The following is a 23,752-nucleotide window of genomic DNA, read 5'->3' as shown; positions in this document are numbered from 1 at the left end:
GAGATCTCATTCGCAGCCTGGCCTCTGGCACCAGGAAAATGTAGGATGCCATGAGGCCGAGCAACCTCAAGAACTCGAACGCCGGGGAACTCTGGGCACGTTGAAACTTGTTTACCATCTGCAGAATGTGACGAGCCCTCACCTGGGGGAGGCGAACACAACCCCAGGGATGTGTCGAGCACTGCTCTGATGTACTGGAGCCGCTGGGTAGGTATCACATGAGACTTCTTTAAATTGAGGGAGAAGCCCAGCTTGTGAAGGGAGTGGCAGGTGACGTACAGATGATCCAGGACTCGCTCAGGAGAGCGCGCCCTGATCAACCAATCGTCCAGATAAGGGCCGACATGAATCCCCCATTTCCTGAGATGCGCTGCAACCACCACCATCAGCTTGGTGAAGACCCTCAGGGCGGACGTCAATCCTAACAGCAGGACCCAAAACTGAAAATGCGAGTCACCAACCACGAACCTCAGTACTTCCTGTGCTTGGGATGAATCGGCACATGAAAGTAAGCATCCTTGAGGTTGAGAGACACCAACCAATCCTGAAGTTGAAGAGCTTGGATGACTTGAGAAAGAGTTCCCATCTTGAACTTGTCCTTCCTGAGGAGCTTGTTCAAACCATGCAAGTCCATGATGGGTCTCAAGCCTCTCTTTTTTCGGTATCAAAAAATATGGGGAATACCATCCCTTGTTCCTCTCCGCTACAGGCACGAGTTCTGTTGTGCCTTTCTCCAGCAGGGATAGGTTTTCCTGCGCAAGAAGCGGATCCGGACGCTTCAAAGAGAGCTTCCCCGGTGGATTGTCATGAGGCCTCTGCCGTGGGCTATGATCTCCAGAACCCACCCATCTGAAGTAATGGCACGCCATTCTACAAGATGCTGCGCCAGTCTTCCCCCATCCGGCGAACCATGGGATATGGCCTCCTGACTGAGCGGACGCAGCTGCGGCAGTGCCCGAGGGCAAAGCGACAACTGCCCGAGCAGCTTTGGCACCTCGACTACCTTGTTTTCCACATCTGGTACTCCTACGTTGGCCCCTTTGACTGGCAGCTCCTCTCGATCTACCAAAGGAAGAGTAGTAACGAAAGGAACCTCCCTTCCATTGCTGTCCCCTAGGACGAAAAGTCAGAGGTTGACGTACTGCAGCGCTCAAGGACTTTGCTGCAGCTTTGGAAGTCTGCAACCTCTCGAGACTCTCGTCAGCCTTGCTGCCAAACAGATGGACACCATCAAAGGACATGTTGAGAAGCCGGGACTGTACATCAGGAGAAAACCCCGACTTACGCAACCACGCAAACCTGCGCATCGCGATTCTCGCCGCCATGGACCGGCTGACACAGTCTGCCATGTCCAGACCCGACTGAACGGATTCACACATGGCATCCTTACCATCTTGAACGAGGGCTAGAAAACCATCCCGTTCCTCCCCTTCGGGTATATGTTCAGCTCCAAAGATGCACAATTCCACAGAGTGAGAGTGAATCTTGCCAAGGCACAAACGGAGTTGGCTGCCTTTAAAACCATACCCCCAGATGAAAATACTTTCTTTGCCCAACCATCAAAGCGCTTGTAGTCCCTATCAGGAGGGATGGTAGGGTACGCGGCCTGCTTCGCTGGGGCCGTAGCCGCCTGCACCAGCAAACTCTCCAGAGTGGGGAGCGTAGACAAGTAACAGGGGTCACCACTAGCTGCACAGTATTTTTTCGGAAGCAACTTATTCACTGCTGGGAGACTCTCCGGAGCAGTCCAAACTGCTGTCACCCTTCTTTGTAAGGCCATATGAAAAGGCAACACCGGGTCAGTGGGTGGACCTTGGTCTAGGATGTCTGTCAGATCATCCTGCAGAAAATCCACAGGTGGAGCAGACCACCCCAAGTACTCAGTCACCCTCGACATGAGACCCCTGTACAAGGACTCAGCATGTGTTCCAGGCTCAGGCCTGCCAAACGCAACCTCCGGAGAGGTGTCCAGAGCACTGGCGTCATGTAAGGACTGACACAGGTCTTCCATTTGGCTATAACCAGACAACAGGTCATCGGGAACCTCAGGAGGCACCACCCCCTCCTCACCCGACCCTTCTTCCACCTCTGAAATGTAGTCCAAAGGCTGGAATAAATCAAGCCTGGGGGGGGGGGGGACGGATGACCAGAGAAGGGCTCAAAGACTGGCCTCACTGACTTACTGAGGGTCTTCCTCCGAGTTTCCACAGCCCTCCGGGGCATCTCAGGTAAATTTTCCTCAAAAAGGCATAGAGGGCGCCGATGGAATTTGCGTCGACATCGACCGAGCCGCTGAGGACTTCGAGGCCAGAGCCCAGAAGGTGTCTTTGGACAGCCTCGGCGCCGATGGCATCAATGACATCCTCAGAGCCGGAGCCTCGAGAGTCCCTCGACAGACATGGCACCGATGGCGTCGATGCCTTCTTACAAGACCTCACAGACTCCAACGGTCTCGACGGCGTCGGGGACCTGGACCTGGCACCGCTATGGCGATCAACCATGTCCGATCGGGACCTCGATGGCTCCCAATGATCGCACCGACTGCGCGAGCCCGAAGGCGTGCGAGCGGTGGCTCTAGCTCGTTCCTTGCTGGCTTCGAAGGTGCAGACGGAACAGTGCCCTGCGAATCGAAAATCGGCATCATATCCTTGCGGAATGCGTCCCATTCCGCTGGCGGTGAATGCTTGGTGGGACAAGCTACCCGCTTTCTGGCGGAGTCCTCCGACGAGGACGGGGAAGGCGACCGGTGACAGCGCTTCAGAAAATGTCCAGAAGAGGCAGAGGAATGGCGGGAACCACTCTGAGACTGAGACCCCCCCCTGGACTTGCGCTGACAGAGAGTCGTCCCTTGAGTAGTCGGTCGAGAGTGCAGCATATTTTGGCTTATGGGTTTTAGATACCCTACGTACCGTTAACTTCTTCCGCTCCCGCAAGGCCTTCGAAGTCCGGGACTGGCAGTCATCGCAGTCGGTGGCGTGGCTTTCGTCGAGGCACCAGAGGCAGACGTCGTGCGGTGTGATGGACATTTTGGAACCGCAGTCCTGACACTTTTTGAAGCCCGACTTCGGGGTAGAAGACGAAGACATGAGCTCAAAAAAGAATCGAGCGCACCGAGATTCCGAAGCGAACACATTTGCGGACTAAACGGAACTGAGGCTACGGGCGTCGTACGTCCTAGATCTAAAATCCGGTGACGTCGACTGTCGATGGAGGCCCTCGAGGGAGCCTATCGACGCAGGACAACTACGCCGAAAAGGTTTTCCGAAGCAGCACAGCTGTGTAATTACAGTCAAAGATGTGGAATACGTCAGAGGACACAATCCCCTCGAAATCTAACAATTACGCAATGTTTTATGAAGAGCTCGGCATTAGGACGACCAGATAACTGGGTGGAAAAAAATTATTGGAGGGACCCTGATGTGCGAGGGATTTTGGGTACACTACTTGTCACGTTAGGGAGTGTTACAGGCACACACCCATGTCGACGTCCCCTTTCGATTCTCAAAAGAAAGATGCAATACTCTGCGGTTACCACTGGATGTCAGACTATATGCACCTCATGTGATTCCAAGCAGATTAACAAGCACCAGAAAAGATTTTTTTTATTAAACCAGATGGTCAGTCGCAAGTTAGCCATAAATAGTTGTCACATATGTGACGTGCATCTCAGCGTACATTTCACGCACTTATGTCATAAGCTGCTTGCTTGTGCTTTGAGAGCCGACACGTGTTTCAACCATAGGTTTTTCTTGGCATGAACATTAGTACATCCTGTCCCCGCTAACTAGACGATCCCTGTAACAAAAAGAAGTGCTTCACTCGCCCAGACGGGCACGGAAGCTGCTCATTGTTAGGCAGAATCCTGAGCAGTTCCCTTAGGGAGCACTACAGAATATTAAGACTACAGGTATGAGCAATAAATCCCCTTTGGTATCAGTCTGTACCACAAAGATTGAGTTGGTAGCTGTGGCTAAGCAGTCAGACTTATCTCAAGAGGGAGATGTAGTATTCAGGGTTTACACAATAGGGCTTCAGTACTATGGTACAAGAAAACACTGATCAAAGCTTTGTATTAAAAGGAAGATATATATATTTATTTTACACACTTGTAGTTCAACACATAAATCACATCTAATAAAAAAAGTTAAATTCAGTCAAGAAAAGTGAAAACTGAGCAAAACGGCACAGTGAAAACCAAACACAAATGGCACTGTAGCAATTTCTTACAAGGGAGGGAAAGAACAAGTTATACAGGAATATATTCTTAGGCACCCTAGCAACACTTCCCCATGCGTTTGTGAACAAGTTTAGGCAAGGCAAGGCAGTACTTTAGCATGTAGAATACTTAAATGAAAACCGAGCAAAATGGCACTTCACAAGTTTTAAAAGTAGGAAGGGAAAGGTGGTTATAAGAATTAGGTTCACCAACACAGTTCTAGTTGAGAAGCAATCTAGAGAAGGCAGTTATAACAGATTCAGCCATAGTCAATAGGCCTGTGCCAGAGTCAGTGGTACAGGGCAACAAGCCCAGGAGCAAAAATGTAGCTGCAGTCAAGTTTCTGTTAAACGATTTGAAAAGGTGGATGCAGAAGGTGAAAGACAATGTTAGAGGATAGGGGCGGCCAACCCAACAGCTAGTTAAAGGATTTAAAATACCTTTTGCGCTAAAAAACTAAAAGGGAGGCCTGGTGAAAACAAAGTACCTTAAAATGTAGAAGAGACTCCTGCGGTGGCGGTTGTTCCTGGCAGTTCCTGAAGTTCGGGAGATCCAGCAGAGGAAGAGAGACTCTGGTTGTGGAGGAAGGTTCGAGTTACTGCACTGCCCAGGGATGAAACCAGCCGCGGTACTGCCAAATTAAATAAAAGGTACGCTCCTTTAAATCGCGGTCCGGGTGGATGGGTGCCTGGCTATCCGGTCTCCGAGTGCAGGGCACTGGCAATTCGACCAAGGCAGGTCCTTGAAAGGCGATTGGCAAACTGGTTGGCCCCACCAGCTCAATGGAAGGAGGCTCTTGCAGATGAAGATCTTCTCTCGTCGTGTGGAGAAAAGTGGTGAGACGCTGCAGCAGGGCTTCACCAGTGGTTCAATTGGTGCAGATGTCTTTGGCTTCTCTCCTCTTCCGCTTCTTAGTTCGAGTGGCGACATTTTGCTCTTCGAGTCCACAGGACCCTGCTTTTATGCAAAAAGATCCCCATTCGTATCACTCACACAGTGGAGTGGTCATCCTAGTGGGAGACCCTCCAGCCTATCAGGGCAGAGTGCGACCTTGGTTGCAGTGGCATCCCTGTCCAGGGGTCCTACTCCCCCTCCCACACAATGGTTTCACCCCAGACTCCGTGGCGCCAAAAGGAGGGCTTCTTGGCAGAAGATCCCCAAAAGGACGAACAAAGGATCCCCGACCTGGGTTAGGAGTTCAGAGAAAGACACAAGAAAGAATTTATATAAAAGTTCTGGCAATTAAAACCTACCGGAGTAAAGTTAATAACAAAATAACCCAGTGGTATGTTAGAGGCTGTCAGTAAATGTGGTAGCCTCGAACAATGGGAAAATTCCATAGGGAATATTTTTGGTAGTAACCACTGCCACCAGCCAGAAACTTGAGGGAGACTGTACGGTACCCTCTCGAAAATGAGCATAAGGGAAACTCTCTTAACCCTTGCCAGTACCTCCATAGTAAGATGGGTTGTACTGGTTTTGTTCATAAGGATTGACTAGTAAAGTCAATGGGGACTTTACATGCCCTGGGAGACAGTAGTCAGTAGACAGTAGCTTTGCTGGGTTTGAAGGGTTTGCTTCTTTTCACCTGCTAAGAGTGAGACTCTTTCCCCACTCTTAGGCATTTTGCTATGTGTGTTCTAGGCTATTTTTGTGTTTATGTCTATGGGATTTTCTCACCCCCATAGGAACCATCTTTATTCACATGTGTTACACAGCACCCTCCATGCAGTGACACAGGGGTGTCGTAGCGACCCCTAAACATAGACTCCATACCCCGAGAATAACTACTGTCTCCCAGGGCATGTAAAGTCCCAATTGACTTTACTAGTCAATTTTTAGGAACTAAAGAAGTACAACCCATCTTACTATGGAGGTACTGGAAAGGGTTAATAGTTTTTCCCTTATGTTCATTTTCGAGGGGGTACCGTACAGTCCCTCTCTCTAAAGTTTCTGGCTGGTGGCAGTGGTTACTACCGTAAATATTCTACCGCGAATATTTTCCTATGGGATTTTCCCATTGTTCGAGGCTACCACTTTTTCTGACAGCCTCTAACATACCGCCAGTTTATTTTTATATTAACTTTACTCCGGTAGGTTTTATTTGCCAGAACTTTTATATAAATTCTTTCTCGTGTCTTTCTCTAAACTCCTAACCCACGTCAGGGATCCTTTGTTCATCCTTTCGGCACCACTGACTCTGGGCTGGGTCTGTTGTGTGGGAAGGGGGGGGGGGGGAGTAGGACCCCTGGACAGGGTTGCCTCCGCAACCCATGTTGCACTCTATCCTGATAGGCTGGAGGGTCTCCCGCCAAGATGACCACTCCACTGTGTGAGTGACAGCTAGCCTGTATGAATGGGGCTCTTTTTGCATAAAAGCAGGGTACCGAGGACTGGAAGAGCAAGACGTACCTCTGGAACTAAGAAGCCGAAGAGGAGAGAAGCCAAAGACATCTGCAACGACAACCACCGGTGAAGTCCTGCTGCAGCGTCTCACCACTTTTCTCCACACGAAGAGAGAAGATCTTCATCTGCAAGAGCCTTCTTCCCTTGAGCTGGTGGGGCCAAACAGTTTGCCAATCGCCTTCCTGGAGCTGCCTTGGTCGAATCGCCAGTACCCTGTACTCAGAGGCCAGATAGCCAAGCACCAGTCAACCCGGACCGCCATTTAAAGGAGCGTACCTTTTATTCGTCGGGCAGCACCGCTGCTGGTTTCATCCCTGAGTAGTGCAGTAACTAGAACCTTCCTCCACGACGAGAGCCTCTCTTTCTCTGCTGGATCCCCCGAACTGCAGGAACTATCAGGAACAACCGCCACCGCAGGAGCCACTTCTTCATTTCAAAGGTACATTGTTCCGCCAGGCCGCCCTTTCTTCGCGGTAGCCCTGAAGGTGTTTTAAATCCTTTATCTACCTGTTGGGTTGGCTGCCCCCCTCTTTTAACACTGTCTTTCACCTTCTGCATCCACTTTTTCAAAATCGTTAACCAAAGACTTGACTGCAGCTACAAGAACATTTTGCTCCTGGGCCCTTGCCCTGTACCACTGACTCTGGCACATGCCTACTGACTCTGGCTAAATCTGTTAGAACTGCCTTCTTTAGATTGATTCTCAACTAGAACAGTGTTGGTGCACCTACTTCTTATAACTACCCTTTTCTTCCACTTTCTAAACCTTGTGAAATGCCATTTTGCTCGGTTTTCATTTAAGTATATTCTATACTGATGCACTGTCTTGCTTAAACTGGTTCACAAAACTATGGGCAGTGTTGCTAGGGTGTGTAAGAACATATTTCTGTATAACTTGTGCTTTCCCTCCCTTGTGAGAAATTGCTAGAGTATCCCTTGTGTGTGGTTTTCACTGTGCCATTTTGCTCAGTTTTCACTCTGGTTCACTTGGTCTACAATTTAAATAGGGAGTGTGTATATTTGTCGTTGACTTAACTTGCTTGATGACTGTGATAAATGTTTTTTACTAGAAGTGTATAAAATAAATATATATATAATTTTTAATACAAAGCTTTGGTCAGTGTTTCCTTGTGCCATACTACTGTAGGCCTATTGTGTAAACCCTAAATACTGCTCATCTCCCTCTTGAGATAAGTCTGACTGCTCAGCCACAGCTACCAACTAAATCTTTGTGGTACAGACTGATACCAAAGGGGATTTATTGCTCTCACCTGTAGTCCTAATCTTCTGTAGTGCTCCCTAAGGGAACTGCACAGGATTCTGCCTAACACCCCTTGACGATATTCTCCTTGCAAGCCCACCATAGAAGATCTTGAGCCACTTTTGTTGGGACTTGTAGAAGATCTGACATCTCCCCCGAAAACTGGGACCATTGAGTCCTGAGGGCCCACTGAAGAGATCTCATTCTTAATCTGGCCTCTGGTACCAGAAAAATGCAGGATGCCATGAGGCTTAGCAACCTTAGGAAGTCGAATGCCGGTAGAATTTTTGAAATTTCATTACCATCTGCAGAATGTGGTGAGCTCTCTCCTCGGAAGGCAAGGCTTTCCCTGAGGAAGTATCCAGGACCGGAATCATTTGTGACTTCTTGTAATTGAGGGAGAAGCTCAGACTGTAAGAAATGGCAGGTCAAGGCCAGATGTTCCTGGGCTTGTTCGGATGAACTTGCCCTTATTAGCCAATCGTCCAGATAAGGGTAGACGTGAATCCCCCTTCTAATACTCGCTGCCACCACCGCCATCAGTTTGGTGAAAAACCTCAGGCGGAGGTTAGCCCAAATGGTAGAACTCGAAACTGATAATGAGAACCACCATTTGCGAACCTCAGGTACTTTCAGTGCTTGAGATGATTTGGCACATGAAAGTAAGCATCCTGAAGGTCCAATGAAACCAGCCAGTCCCGAATTTGAAGAGCTTGAAGGATCTGAGAAAGGGTCATCATCTTGAACTTGTCCTTCCTGAGGAACTTGTTCAAGTTTCTCAAGTCCAAGATGGGTCTCAATCCTCCGTCCTTTTTGGGGGATGAGAAAATAGGGGGCGTACCAACCCTTGTTCCTCTCCGCTACAGGTACATATTCTATTGCACCTTTCTCTAGCAGGGTTAAAATCACCTGCACAAGGAGCAGGTCTGGAATCTTTACAGAGTTGGCTCCCGGTGGATGACCTTGAGGTCTGATGAAAAGGAAGACAGTAACCATGGATCACTATCTCTAGTGCCCAAGCATCTGACGTAATGCCCCGCCATTCGTCCATATACTGAGTGATTGTGCCTCCCACCGGGGTTTTGTGAGTTAAGACCTCAAAGTGGCTTTGCAGCAGCTGCAGCAGTGGCTGAGGCGGTAGTAGCCGCTGCTGTGGCTGATCTAGCACCTCTCCCTTTTCCACCACGAAAAGGGTTTCTCTTTTGGCCTCTGTGACTGGCCTGCCCTCTCTCCCTTTTCCAAAAGAGGAATAAATGCGAAAAGGACAAATCTTCCAGGAAGAGGAGCCTGCGTAAGAGTGTTGATGAGGTTGTTTTATAGCGGCGCTGAGTGATTTTGCTGCTGCTTTCGAGGTCTGCAGCTTCTCCAGGCTCTCATCTTCCTTGCTGCCAAACAACCTCAAGCCGTCAAAGGGCATATTAAGTAGTCTAGACTGCACATCAGTTGCAAATCCAGGTTTTCTTAGCCATGGGAATCTGTGCAAGATCGTGCTAGAAGCCATGGACCTGCTTATACTATCCGCAGTGTCCAATCCTGACTCAGGCATTCCTCCATAGACTCTACCATCCTTCACTATAGCCGTGAAACCATCCCATTCCTCACCATCCAGGATGCGTTCAGCCGCTGATGACATACAGTCCCACAGGGTAAAAGTAAATCTTGCTAATGTGCAAGTGACATTGGTTGATTTCAGGGCCATGCTGCCGAAGTAAAAGCTTTCCAGGCGCAAGCATCAACTTTATCGTCCCTATCTGATGGTATTGATGGATAAGCCGATTGCCTAGTGGAAGTTGCAGCTTGAACTACAAGGCTTTCGTGAGAGGGATGCTTGGATAAATGCTCTGGGTCTGATAAGGCTGGTCTATATTTTGGTACCAGTTTTTTATTCACTGCTGGAATCGAAATTATTCAATTTACCATTACCCTTTTTTTGTAAAGCTTTATGGAATGGTAAAACAGGATCTTTTAAGGGACCCTCGCTCAGGATATCAGTCATGTCATCCTGGTCAAAATCTGGGGAAGCTGCTTTCCATCCCATAAAATCGATGACTCTTCCCATAAGATTTCTATAACTAAGATCAGCATATGTAGGGTCTGGCCTCTCAAAATCCACTTCAGGGTAAGTGTCCAAGCCACTGCCATTTTGTAGGCAATCGTACAAGTCTGTTATTCTTGATTGTAGGTCCACTAGTTCTTCAGAGACCTCTCTGGCCCCAAATCTAACTCCAGCTGGAGTGACGTCCTCTTCAGAGGAATGTTCCTCATATATAGAAGACATGGATGTAAAGAATTCCTGTCTAGATTGAGGGTGAAAAGCCTTTTTCAAGCAAATAAGGTGGAACTTGTCTAGGCATACAAAATGGCGTCGACTTGGGCCTTGCTATTAGAGAAGGCCTCAAAGGCGAAGGGGTCGATAGGTTAGACTCTGGCTTTGATGCTGTCTAAGAAGGCTTCGATGCAATCGAACCTACAAGTGTCAACACCATCTTTGTAATCGGTTTCGACGCTATGGTCGTCAACAATGTCGAGTCAAGTTTTGTCTTCGACGTCGATGCCGATTCCTTTTGCCCCGATTTGTGCACCGTAGGCTTAGATTTAGAGTGAGGTGTCGGGGAACTTTCCCTTGAAGATACTCATCTCTTTTTCAACCCTTGCGTGTTTGGATCTTGATACTCTCCTCTCTGAAGAGGATGAGGAGGAAGGAGACCGACGACGTCGCTTTCTTGACTTTTTTCATCGAAGACGAGGAAGACTTCCTCGAGCGACTTTCCGATCTTTACCTCCTCGACTCATGATCAGATTTTCTAATGGTTTCGCCTGAATCCTTTTGTCTTTTCGAAGTCTTCTACTCGTCCTCCCCCACCGCCAGCTTACTTCTGCGTTCCCTAAGAGCCTTATTTGACATGGCCTGACAGGACCCGCTCTCACCAACCCGATGGTCTGGGCTGAGGCACCATAGGCAATTCCGATGAGGTTCGGTAATAGACATCTTCCGGCCACACGTCAGACATTTTTTTAACCCTGTCTTGGGTGTGGAGGGAGTTGAAGACGAACACATAGTCGAAGATATTTTAGATGCGCCGTTCGTGACACGAAGCAGTTCCGTCGGTAAAACGGAACTGAGGTAACGGACGCTGCTCAAGCCCTTTATACAGCGGATAACATCGACGCCCAACGGCAGCCCTCGAGGGACATCGACTCTGCGGTCTCGAACAGAGCGCCCACTGGTGAACATGTTTTGTGAAGCAGCTGAAGCTGGGATATGATTATCATACGATTATTATAAGATGAGGAATTCGTGGGAGGACACAATCCATTCTAAATAATAGCTACTTGTGCCCAACTAGAGAAGAAGAAAGCGAAACAAAGACTCCATGTTAACACCTGGTTCACCCAAGAACTCCAGGACGCCCGAACCACTAAAAGAACAGCACTAACCTCCTGGCAGACAAATCCCTCCTCTACCACAAGGGACACCTACCTCAGCTGCAAAACTATATAAAAAACCCATCTCTAGAGCTAAAGCGGCCACTTACGACGACAGAATTGAGAAAGCGAACTCTCAATCCTAAGAGCTATTCGCCATCTATAACAAGCCCACCATCCCACCCTCCTCCGCACAACCCACCGAAAAAAAACACATCATGGTGTAACATCCAACATGCCATGGTTAGATAAAATAAAAAAACTCGAACAAAATCAAATCCCAATTCGACAAACTGCCCAAAACCAATACACCACCACTACCTAAGCCTCCCACCATCATACCCAAGGATAACGCTGCACACAGTACAAACACACCTAAACCCTTCTCATTCAGAGAAGTCACAGTCCACCAAGTCCTTCTAATCATGAAGCAGACCAAACCATCTCTATGCAAAGCAGACATTTTCCCAGCCAACACAATCAAAGACTGTGCTACAGCCTTGGCCCCTTTTGTAACCACTTTCATCAATACCTCCTTCGCCACCAGCACCGTCCCACTCACCCTTAAGGAACCTTGGGTTAGGCCGCTGCTAAAAAAAAAACAAAAAAAAAAGAATTCCACTGTGCAATTTCTGCTGAAGATCCTGGATAAGGCTGCATATTTACAGATCCAGGCTTACCTGGAAACGCACAACATTCTTAGAAAAAGGCGATCAGGATTCTGCCTGCATCATAGCACAGAGTCCTCCCTACTTGAATTCAAGAACCAACTACTTGAAGCCATGGACAAAGGCAAGACCGCACTCCTCCTATATCTCTCGGCAGCCTTTGACTTGGTGGACCATATGATCCTGTGCAAACACCTCATCGACACAGCACACTTCTCCCAAGAAGCCACTGCCTGAATCACTTCCTTCTTGGATGGTTGAGCGGAGAGTCTTCTCGGACCAGGCATCAGCCCTGCCATCACCCATCAGTTGCGGAGTCGCACAAGGCTCATGCACCTCCCCCACTCTCTACAACCTCTTCACTCTCCCCTTAATTCAGTGACCTAGAAGACTTCGGCATAGCCTTTACAAACTATGCCGATGACACCCAAATTCTCCTACCCCTAACAGGCAACTATGAGCAAGACCCTCCAAGACACATGCACGCATCGAGGCTTGGATGGCGGCAAATGGTCCATGCCTAAACGGGGAAAAAAAAACTAAATGCTGCTGGTAGACCCCAAATAAGCCTTAAAAAATCTAGATGACAACTACAGGTCTTTCAGCATCGAGGACACCATCATTAAAACCTCAGACACAGTCAAAACTCAGAGTCTATCTGGACTCCACCCTATTAATGGACAGGCAAGCCAGCGCCATCTCATCAGCGACAGCACTCACATCAATAATCATAAATGCGGTGAGACCATACCCATCTGAAAAAAAACTGCCTCAACATCGCAAGAGCCAACTGGCGAAAACTCGACTACTGCAACATCTTACTTCTAAGCACCTCCAATAATAATATCAACAGATTACAAATCGCACAAAACAGTGCCCTCACAGCTGCACTCTGCATACCCAAGAGAGAGCACATCCCCCAGGCAAGGAAAGAGGCCCACCGGCTCCCAGTCAAAGAGCGTATAACATTCAATGCCCTCACAAACACACAGATGCATCGCCCCAGCATACCTAGTGGAAAGAATACACCAATCACCATCCCACAGACCAAAACGTGACCAATACTCACACCAACTCTCAGTCCCTTCATTGAACATAGCCAACGCAGGTGGCTCTAGCTTTGAGGTACTAGCCCCCAAAGCCTGGAATTCACTTCCACTCAGTCTTAGAAACTAAGAATCCCTGACAACCTTCAGAAAAGTTCTAAAAACAAAGTTGTTCAACTAGACCGCCATGACCTAACACCTCTCTACAAGGTCATCCAATGTCTACATCTGCTTCTGTAACCAATGTATAGCCTGCACCAAGTGATTATCCTGTAACAGCGCCACAATGCCTCTGGGCCGCTGGGCGCTTTATCAATCCAAATAAATAAATAAATAGTGCTTTTAGGGAAATTCGTACTGTTCGTCCTTATGTTGCCTCTGTATGCTGGGGCGATGCATCTGTGTGTTTGTGAGGGCTTTGAATGTTATACGCTCTTTGACTGGGAGCCGGTGGGCATCTTTCCTTGCCTGGGGGATGTGCTCTCTCTTGGGTATGCAGAGTGCAGCTGTGAGGGCACTGTTTTGTGCGATTTGTAATCTGTTGATGTTATTATTGGAGGTGCTTAGAAGTAAGATGTTGCAGTAGTCGAGTTTTCGCCAGTTGGCTCTTGCGATGTTGAGGCAGTTTTTTTCAGATGGGTATGGTCTCACCGCATTTATGATTATTGATGTGAGTGCTGCCGCTGATGAGATGGCGCTTTGTGTTTCATTCGCCCTGATGCCTGCAGGCTTTCGGTGCAATATAAGCATAAAAATAAATAAATAAATGAAGAAAAGATGCAGCTGATGACTTCTGTTCCAGTGCAGCTCTGCAGATCTCGCTGTTCCTGGGCCTCAGTCGAGGGCAAGAGGAAGGACGTCAGGGGACTCCTCCACTGCACTGGGACAGTCAAACTTGCAACCGGCTTCACTTTCAGTGGCTGTTTCGCATTTCAGCTTCTCACGGGTACCGCAAATGGCAACAAGGTTCCTGGCTGTTGAGGTGGACTTTCCTTGCTTTCCGTGCTCGGTTGAAGGGGCTCAGGCTTGGTCAGTCCTGCTTCTTGGGAGTCCGGAGGATCTTCCAAAAGTTCTGGGCCAGCTTAAAAGCAACGCACACAATCTGGTGTTCCTCTCACTGCCTCTACGGTTTCCAGGAGCAACTCTGTGGAAATTCAACCAGCTCCGAGATGGATGTCCAGGTGGCTTACTTTGGAGTTGATTGGTCCCATCAACTCAAGGGGAGAAGTCGTCCTTGCAGGGGCTTCTCTGTCGATGCAAACTTGGCGTTTCGGCACTGCAGCAGGGCTTCACCGGGCAAACCAACGGTCCAGGAGTTGCAGCAGGCGTCTTCAAGCTCTTTGGTTCCTACGTCCAGTGGTCGACTCCGCCTTCCAAGTCAAAAGACTCGCCTTTTATTCAGTTCTCTCCCATTCATTCCAGCCTGTCACTCACCCAGCAGGGTGGCTGACCTTGCCGGACAGTCAGCCAGCCAATCACCACAGAGTGCATTTGGGTCTCCTAGGAGACTAAGCACAGGGAGTTTCGGACACCTCCATCACTTCCTGCCTAACCTAGACACTCTGGAGCCAGAGGCGGTCTTCACTCCTGAATCCCGCCACAGGTGAAATTAACAAATAGACCAAACCTGGTTTGGGGACCATTTTATCAAAACTGGCTCTGTGCCATTTTGAAGAATATGGCTCCCGCAGTTGCTTTACCGGAGCTGCGAATAGCCGCAGAAAATGCAAACCATGTTAGTTCAAAACTAAACCTCTGTCACCAGCAATTCAGTGAGGAAAGGGTAACATAAAACATGTTACATAAGAAGTTAGACAAAGGAGATACTAAGTAACCCCTCCAGGATTCTATTGGAAGATGGGGTGTGCTGGGTCTAGAAAGTTACAATGGTAAGTAAATTCAAATTCACTTTACTTCTCTGGGAAACAGTTTATCCCAGAGAAATGTATTTAAACATTGGGGAAATCTGGAAGACTTCCCTGTACTACTGCACTGAAGGTGCTGTGCGACAATTTAAAAGATGATGCCTATGGAGTTTGTCAGACTCCATAACCAAAAGAAACAGAGGTAAAATTCACATTAAAATACATGAGTGGGGAAAAAGGGTCTCACTCTCTCAAGGTTAAAAAAATCAAGTCCTCAAAATCCTCCAAGGAGGAAGGAATTGGCACATTTCTGAGTATTCTCCCTGACAGGTGGTGCTCAGGATCTTCACGGACCGCCAGCCAGCAATCCCGCCGGGGGAAGGCTCTGTAGCAAAAAGGGCATTCCAGGTTGATCAGCCCTCCAGAGCCCATCGCCCCCTGCAGATCATCCCGGCCGGGGCGTCACTCGGTCAATGTTATGGCTGGAGGTCGCCCAGCTCCTCGCAACAGACCTGCACCCACTGGTTTGTCGTGCCCCGACTGGGTCCTCTGCCTTCACCAATTCTCTGGAGAAGTCCCGACCAGTGAGCACGCACACGGGCGGTACTCCCTCCACAGCTCAGACACAGCGTCTCACAGGGTTCTCCCGCCTCATTCACAGCAATGTTTCCTGGCATCAAATTGTTCAGTCATTTAACATGTATGAGGGCATAGGCATCCCCCAGCACTACACCTAGTTTGTGGTCTGGCTATAGCTTGGGAACCTCCGACTATTGGCCGGATCTATGAAGGAGTAGGAGGGATCACAGGTTCGCAGCCATCTTGGCTTGGCTCTCTAGCACCGCCCGTAGCCGTGCTAGTTCTCAGTTGAGACTTGTCTTGGTTGCATTTGCAGAGTTGCTACAGCTTTGCCCCTCACAAGCCTCCCAGCTGGTGGCCCTACAGTGATTTAATTTCGATATGAAACATATAAAACATTGTGCAAGACTTTTTACCTACCTACAAGAACTGCTCAAGTTTACCTAGACTTTTGCTCAACTAACATTGGCTGGCCTGGCTCCCCGAAAGACACTCATTACCTCTGACTTTGTGCTTTGCCTTTCTCCCAGGAAAGGGTTAATTTACTTTGCATTGGAGGGTTCAAAAAGTACTTGCCTGCTTAAGAAGATTTGTTAACCATTGTTTCCCCCCGCACCCTATCTTCTCCTTATTTAGCACAACCTCAGTATTGCTCTAAATGTACCAGTGATATATTAATGTCCACAGCGTCCTAGTTATTTAAGTCACCTCAGGGTGTAGGAAGAATCTGTGTGCCATTCCAAATTGGCATTTACTGATTTACAGAAACTGAGTGTAATTTTGAAGTGTATTTTTGTGTTACTGCTATATTGGTACCTTCTAAAGAAGGCTTATTCAACTGACTGTTAATTAAATTAATTGTTTAAACAAGTAACCTTGAGTGTAAGTGGTTATTTTGATACATGTCACTGTGAATCTGTGTTACAACCTTATGCTAACTTTGACCCCTCTTGAGATAAGCCTGGCTGCTCAGTCACTTTACCAACTTGTGTGGTACATGCTTTTACCAAAGTTTGGGTTAACTATTGCCAAGAGAACAAGGCTGGTGCAGTCAACCACAGGGTACTGCATACAATCTTGCCCAACATACTCTTAACAATATCAAAGGAGCGAAAGCTTCAGATTCTGTGCAAGAGTGACGACCACTATGGTAGAAAACAAAATCTGAGATACCTCAACGAGTGAAGGACCATGGGTACAGTACATGTCACAGATGGTAAGGGATAGTATTATAAACGCGTCCAGTCATCACTTTTTGAACTTCGAAAACAAGTCATGCAATACTTGCAATACTTTGCACCTACCACTAGATGTCAGCCTAGGTAAAGCATGTGATTCTAAGCAGAGCCACAAGCCTCAGAAATAGCAACTACATACCCTTGAAATGGTGGAAGGAGGATACAGTCAGTGGCATGAAAAGAGAGGCTTTAAACTAGGGTATACCGGCATCTGGGCCTTAAATTTAAGAGTGCACAGTACAGTACCAAAGTATTTTTTTAAAGATTACAACTACCAGCAGCCTGTCGGCAACGCTACAAAAAAATGGGAAATACACTACAGAAAAATAAAGTGGGATGGAGACATGATGACCCAGCCCTAGTATCCTTCGTGCGAAAAAGAAATTGGTAAAAATAGACAATAGGGTTCTCCTGTACTTGAAGCCTTTGGGACTGGCCAGTACTTGTCCAAGAAGTGGCAGAAAGAACCTTACCTGCCGAAATGGGTTAGGAAAACAAACCTCGCCAAACAAAAAATCTTTTGTAACGTACTGCACCCAACAGTCAAATTAGCACACATGGGATAACAACTATATCAGGAGCCATGCAACTATAAAAGAACCCACAGTACATCTTCACAAAAAAAATGAAATCCTGATTACTTACTGTACTGCACAAGTGTGGAGGACTGTGGGGCAGGCCCCAATTCCCAGGATGATGCAGAGCTTCCACCTCCAGTATGGGCATGTTGCGCTGCCAGCTGAGCATAGACCTGTGCAGTCTTGAACTGCTCCAAGAACTGGGAGCCTGTTGTACTGCCGCCTTTCGCTTCCCCAACATCACTAAACCCTTTGCCCAGCATGCTCACCTGCAGATGCAGAAAAACAAACAAGAGAAGGGATTATTATTGTAATAATGTGGCACAAATTCTGTTGCTAAGGGACTCCGCCTACTGAATTATATTCAGTTACATCCAAGCGATGGTAGATTATCTGTATTCCAAACACATTTTAACAACCCTTGTCTTCCAAATGGGAAAAAGAGTCCTGCACTGTGCCATTCATTTTTTGTTCTCACAGGGTGGTTAAGCAGCTTTACTACATCAAGAATCTCAATGCAAAAAAACTATTATAAGTTGTGTATGTACAACCTGGGTAAAGGTATTTGATTCACATGGTTTGACCTGTGCTTGATCTGACTGTTCATCAATTTCAAGGAAAGCACCAGCTTGCATCCGATAAGTAAAATGCACCACACTCTTGTAGTCAAACACTATTACTGGATAGAATGACTATGGTAGTAAAGTGAAATTACAAAGAACCATGGAAAGATCTGTTTTGTCCGCATGTGTCAGAAATGTAAACAACTGTGTCACTTATATTCAGCATTTAACAAATCAAGTTTATAATAATTTTTTTTAAATCTCTATTAGTATGTCATTAAATTAAATCACAGAAGAATCAAATACAGAAAGGAATAGTGAACCAGAGAACACATCAAAATGATTCAATTAAAGAAAATATCAATAAACAGCATAATCAAATGATCCCTCCGACATACTAAGAACATTTTCATTTTTGTAAACAATAAAAGAGCAAAATACAACAGTCAATAAAAACATTTAACAGAACATACACACAAACACAGATACCAAACCAAATCCCCCAAAAAGTATAATAGTGAGAAGAAAAAAACGTTTCATCTTTCCCCTCTTCTTTACCCCTTCCTTATCTCTTTTCCTTTCCTCTTCCTTTTCCCACTACACCATTTCTACCCACTCCTCATACTAATCCGCAGCCTATATACTCAATCATACAAGGCTTTGAATGGACCCCAAAACAGGTTGTACACCTCTTCCTTGTCTTTCACTCTAAATGAGAACTTTTCAAAATTCGATAAGGTGCATAAATAAACTAACCAATCTTCAACTGTAGGCTTCTTCCTAGTTTTCCAAACTCGAAGGATCAGTCTTATGGCCACCAATAAAGCCTTATTTATCCAACCACTATATTTCAAAGAACGCCTACACCTACCTCGATGTAGAAATAAGATAATGTTCCCGCCCGATCTCTGTAAAGTTACATCCAAAATTAAATCAATTCTATCAAGTTTATGGCACAAGACGTCAAGGATACAGTCAGAAAACCCACACATCTATATACTTCCTTTATAAGAGATTATTAATCTGACATTGCAATTTGGTGCAAGATGCAGATGAATAGGTCACAAACCTGGAAATCGGATATATGTCAGTGACTAAGTGAAAACCAACTGTCTAGTTTTAGATTATGCATATTCCCCTTGTCACATTCGAACAATTTAATTATACTAATAGCCACTGATGAATGTTCTGTCGGGACAGTTCCTCCTTTACTGGACCCATAGTCCAGGAGATTTTCCTTCAGTACCTGTGGAAAGGTGTCCCGGGTACATATTCCTGACACCAGCTACTACTTCTAATTCCCTTAAGCTCAATAGGCTCATCAAGTGGTTTGCAACTTTCCCTCCATAGTTTGTATGGGCCCCCTTTCTATTTGCTCTGGTTTTGGACCTGTTCAAGGGAAGTAAAGCCTTCAGCTTCACTTTCCTTGCCTTTGGCTAATTTGTTATGGGCAATATGATCAGTCCATCAGATTCTCAGAACTAGGAAACTGTTTCCCTTTTACATTCTATGACACTTTAAACAAACGCACAAATGCGCATTTTAGAAATCCTTTCTGCACCTCCCACATCTCGGCCTACAGTCTTCCTAAGGGCGTTCATCCTGACAGTGTTCAAGGCCATACCAGTAGGCGCTATACAAAGGCCATATAACAGAACATATAAAAGCAACCTTAAAACAGAATGGTAAAAAGCTACGGTGATGCAAAAATTCCCCCATCACACTGAATCTTACAATGCAGTGCAATGGGGATACTTTTGTCTGCCAGAGTGCCTGAATGGAACCAGCTCCCAAAGGATGGGGGAGGGGGAGCTATGGTGGGGGCTGGCTGTCTTGATTGGGCAGCCACTCGCCCCCTTCTGTAAAATGCTGAGAGTTTGCATAGAGAGTGGGAAAACTGAATAAGAGGTGAGGTTCCAGAGGTGAAAGGCAAGTCAACCCTTAGAACAGAAGAACTGGAGCTGAAGATGACAGACGCCTGAAGACCTTTCCAATCACTGTGAAATGACCAATGCTGTCCAGAGCCTGTTTTCCGAGGTGTTCCAAAGAGGACGACTCCTTACATTTGGCTGATGGAACCAACCAACCTTGAGAGGAAACCTTGAGAGGACCTACAAATTGAGCCATCTCCAGAGGTGCTGTGCCTTTCCAAAGCTGAAGACAGCGAATACCAGGAGACCCCTGGCCCATTTGGAGTACAAAGTCTTTGCAAGGCCAAATCTGTCCAGCGCTTTGGTGAGCTCCAGTTGGATCTCCAGAGGCACGATCCTGCTCATCTAAGTCCCCTCAACAGAGTGCAGGTCTTCAGAATCAAATAAGATCATTAGGGCGAATACAGTCCTTTGTTTGGTGCTGAAAAAAGGCACCAAAACCAAGGACCGACCAAGGAGAGTCAAGAAATCCTTGTCAACAGTCCTCTATAGAGACTGCTGCTGAGACATCCTATTCAGAGTCCTTGCTTTAGTCAGACTTAGTAATCAGGAGACCGGGTCTGTCGCTGCTGCGCAGTGGAGAATCCAGCTACGAGCATTTTTTCTAACCTAAGGTACTGTGGGGTGAAAGGTATAACTTACCTTGAACCGAAAAGTCGCTCCAGTGTGACTGGAGTGAGTAAAGAGTTGTCCAGGGTGTCCAACCTACCTCTCACATAGGATTGCCAGTTTGTTTCCCTTTAGGGAGTCCTTTTGCAGGGTCCTCCTAGAATTATTTATATGGAACAAGTTACTTACCTGTAACTGTTGTTCTCCAGCATGGGTCTGGCATGGATTCACATGCTCATGAATATTCCCCGTCGTCAGGCTGGGAATCCTCGGTAAAGAAAAAATCAGTATCAGTTTCGTTTCTGATCTGTCTTTCGTAGTAGTAACCAATCACTGATCTCTGCGTCATACTGACCACAGCCAATGACTGCCCTCTACCTAAGCCCCGCCTCTGGCAGCCATCTTCAGATTTGGTAGCACGTGAAGTGGCAGTATGACCAAGTGAAGAGCCGCAGAGGGGTAGGCGGGAGGGTTCGCATGTGAATCCATGCCAGACCCATGCTGGAGAACAACAGTTACAGGTAAGTCACTTGTTCTTTCTCCAGCATGGGGTCTGGCATGGATTCACATGCTCATGAATAAAGAATACATAGCAGTGCACACATGCACAACCACGGGAGGTGGCAAAGGCTCAACATTAAGCATTACATCAAACTCAACATTAAGCAATTCTTACCTCCTCACCCGGCTCACCTTAGGCGAACAGATTGCGCAGCACTGCTTGGCCGACCCTGGACTCCTCCCTGGAATCCCGATCGACGCAGTAGAATTTCATGAAGGTGTGCGTCGACCTCCACGTAGCAGCCCTGCAGATGTCCAGCAAGGGCACACCAGATAGGAACGCCGTGGTAGCTGCGATCGCTCTGGTGGAATGGGCTCTCGGACAGCCAGGCAGCGGTCGGTTTGCCAACCGATGACAGTACATGATACAGCCGGAGAGCCATCTGGAAATGGAGGCCTTTGAGAGAGCTTTCCCCTGATTGACAGGTCCAAAGTTCACAAAATGTTGTGACGCCTTCCGAAAACACTTCGTGCGGTCCACGTAAAACTTCAGCGCTCTAGCCACATCCAGCGAGTGCAAAGTCCTTTCGGCCGGCGACGAAGGCGACGGGAAGAAAACAGACAACACCAAGGGTTCGTTGAGGTGGAAGTCCGACGGCACCTTGGGCATAAAGGAGGGGTGCGTCCTGAGCACTACCCTCGTGTCGTGAAAATTAAAGTACGGGGGCTTGCAGGAAAAGGCCTGGATCTCTCCCACCCGTCGTGCGGAGGCGATGGCCACAAGAAACTCTGTTTTCCACGACAAGAACTTCAACGGAGCCGAGTGCAGAGGCTCGAACGGAGGTCCCATGAGCTTGGTCAGCACCACGTTGAGCTCCCACGCCGGGGCAGGAGCCTTCACCGGCGGGAACGATCTGAACAGTCCCTTCATGAATTCTTTCACCAGACGATGAGACCACAAAGACGTCCGCCCCGTGGTTCTGGTGTATCGGGAGATCGCAGCAAGATGAATCTTGATGGACGCGTGCGCCAGTCCAGCCTTGGCCAGCGTCAGAAGGTACGGCAGTACCTGGGGAGCCATAATCCTTAGAGGGTTAATCTTCTGTGCGTGGCACCAGACAGAGAGCCTCTTCCATTTGTGTCCGTAGCATTTAAGAGTTGAGGACGCCCTGGCCTTTGCAAGAACCTCTCTGCAGTCGGCCGGTATGTCGTATCCTCCAAACTCTAACGCTGCAGGAGCCAGGCCTGCAAGTTCAGCGACTTCGGGTCGTGATGGAGGATGGCGCCTCCTTCCCTGGAGAGAAGATCCGCGTCCACTGGCAGCTTGATTGACGGGGACGCTGACAAATCCAGAAGGTCCGGGAACCATATCTGCCTCGGCCACGCAGGTGCGACAAGGATCATCCTGCACCGTGACCTCTTGAGCTGGTTGATGAGCCGGATCAGCAATGGCAATGGAGGGAACGCGTATAGAAACGGGCCCTCCCAGGGGAACGAGAAAGCATCGCCCATGCTCCTCGGCTGGGGAAACCTGCTGGCGAACCTCCGGCACTTGGAGTTCGTCGCCGTCACGAACAGATCGATCTGGGGTGTGCCCCACCGTCGGAAGAGGCGGTCCACTAGATCCTGTCGTAGTTCCCACTCGTGGCACGAGCGCAGCTCTCTGCTGAGCGAGTCGGCGATGGTGTTTTTTATCCCTGCCAGATGAAACGGCACCAGAAACAACCCTTGGGCGACGGCCCAATGCCACATATCCTGCGCCTCCTTGGACAGGGCTGGGGATCTGGTACCGCCCTGCTTCCTGATGTAGAACATGGTAGTGGTGTTGTCGGTGAAGATCCTCACCACCTTGCCCTTGAGGGACGGAGGAAAGGACCTGAGGGCCCAAAACACTGCACGGAGCTCCAGGACGTTGATATGGAGGGACTTCTCAGTCGGAAGCCAAAGGCCTCTCGCGTGCAGATTTTCGGTGTGCGCTCCCCACCCTTCCAGGGAGGCATCCGTGGTCACTGTCTCCTGGTGGCCGGGGGTCTGGAAGTCCATGCCCGCCGTCAGATGCGCGCGGGTGCCCCACCACCGGATTGCACGTCGGAAACTCTCGTCGAGTGTGATCCTCTCCTCGAAGCTGCCCGTCGTCTGGATCCAACGTGCGTCCAGGAACTCCTGCAACGGGCGCACCCGGAGCCTGCACAGGCGGATGAGATAAATGCAAGAAGACATCATTCCAAGGAGGGACTTGATGGACCTCACCCTGGCCGCATCCGCAGCCAGCATCCGCTGCACCTTGCCCAAGATGGCCCTCGTCCTTTCCTCCGACGGAGAGGCCAGAAGCGACACGGTGTCGAGCTTCGCTCCCAGAAACAGTGCGTCTTGCGCGGGCACCAGGTGGGACTTGGCGTAGTTTATGGAGAATCCCAGGTCCGTGAGTAGTTGGACGGTCCTTGCCGTGTGCTCCACGGCGAGCTCCTTCGTCCTTGCTCGGATGAGCCAGTCGTCCAGGTAGAGGTAGACGTGGATCCCCTCTCGGCGCAGCTGCGCCGCCACCGGTGCGAGGCACTTGGTGAACACCCTGGGTGCCGACCTCAATCCGAAGGGAAGGGCTTTGAACTGGTAGTGACGCCTTTGGACCACGAACCTGAGAAACTTTCGGTGTCCCTTTAGGATGGGAATATGGAAGTAGGCATCCTCCAAATCCAACGACGACAGGAAATCGCCCTCCTCCAGTTGACCCAGGACGTGTTGGAGGGTGACTATCCGGAACTTCTGTGCCTTGATGAATTTGTTCAGTCGTCGTAGGTCCAGGATGGGACACCATCCTCCCGTCGTCTTCTTCACGAGGAAGTATCTTGAGTAAACTCCAGAGCC

The 23,752-nt window shown here is 48.3% G+C and overlaps 1 protein-coding gene across 12 annotated transcripts in view; it reads right to left on the bottom strand.

Moving 5' to 3' along the window:
• The window catches only part of UBAP2L (ubiquitin associated protein 2 like), a 1,950,223-nt gene that overhangs the window by 1,146,858 nt on the left and 779,613 nt on the right, over nt 1-23,752 (bottom strand). For all 12 annotated transcript variants that reach the window (XR_011304365.1, XR_011304368.1, XM_069651771.1 and 9 more), the window contains one exon: nt 17,351-17,552. Coding sequence is in view for 10 of the 12 variants with exons in the window: in XM_069651771.1 (XP_069507872.1) it covers nt 17,351-17,552 (202 nt within the window). In the remaining 2 variants the exon portion in view is untranslated. The remainder of the gene's footprint in view (nt 1-17,350; nt 17,553-23,752) is intronic.

The sequence above is a fragment of the Ambystoma mexicanum genome, chromosome 1p (assembly GCF_040938575.1).
Source record: "Ambystoma mexicanum isolate Mex_15411 chromosome 1p, UKY_AmexF1_1, whole genome shotgun sequence".
NCBI classification, from domain to species: domain Eukaryota; kingdom Metazoa; phylum Chordata; class Amphibia; order Caudata; family Ambystomatidae; genus Ambystoma; species Ambystoma mexicanum.
Note: the sequence above shows the minus strand (reverse complement) of the source record. Positions and strands in the feature narration are given on the sequence as shown.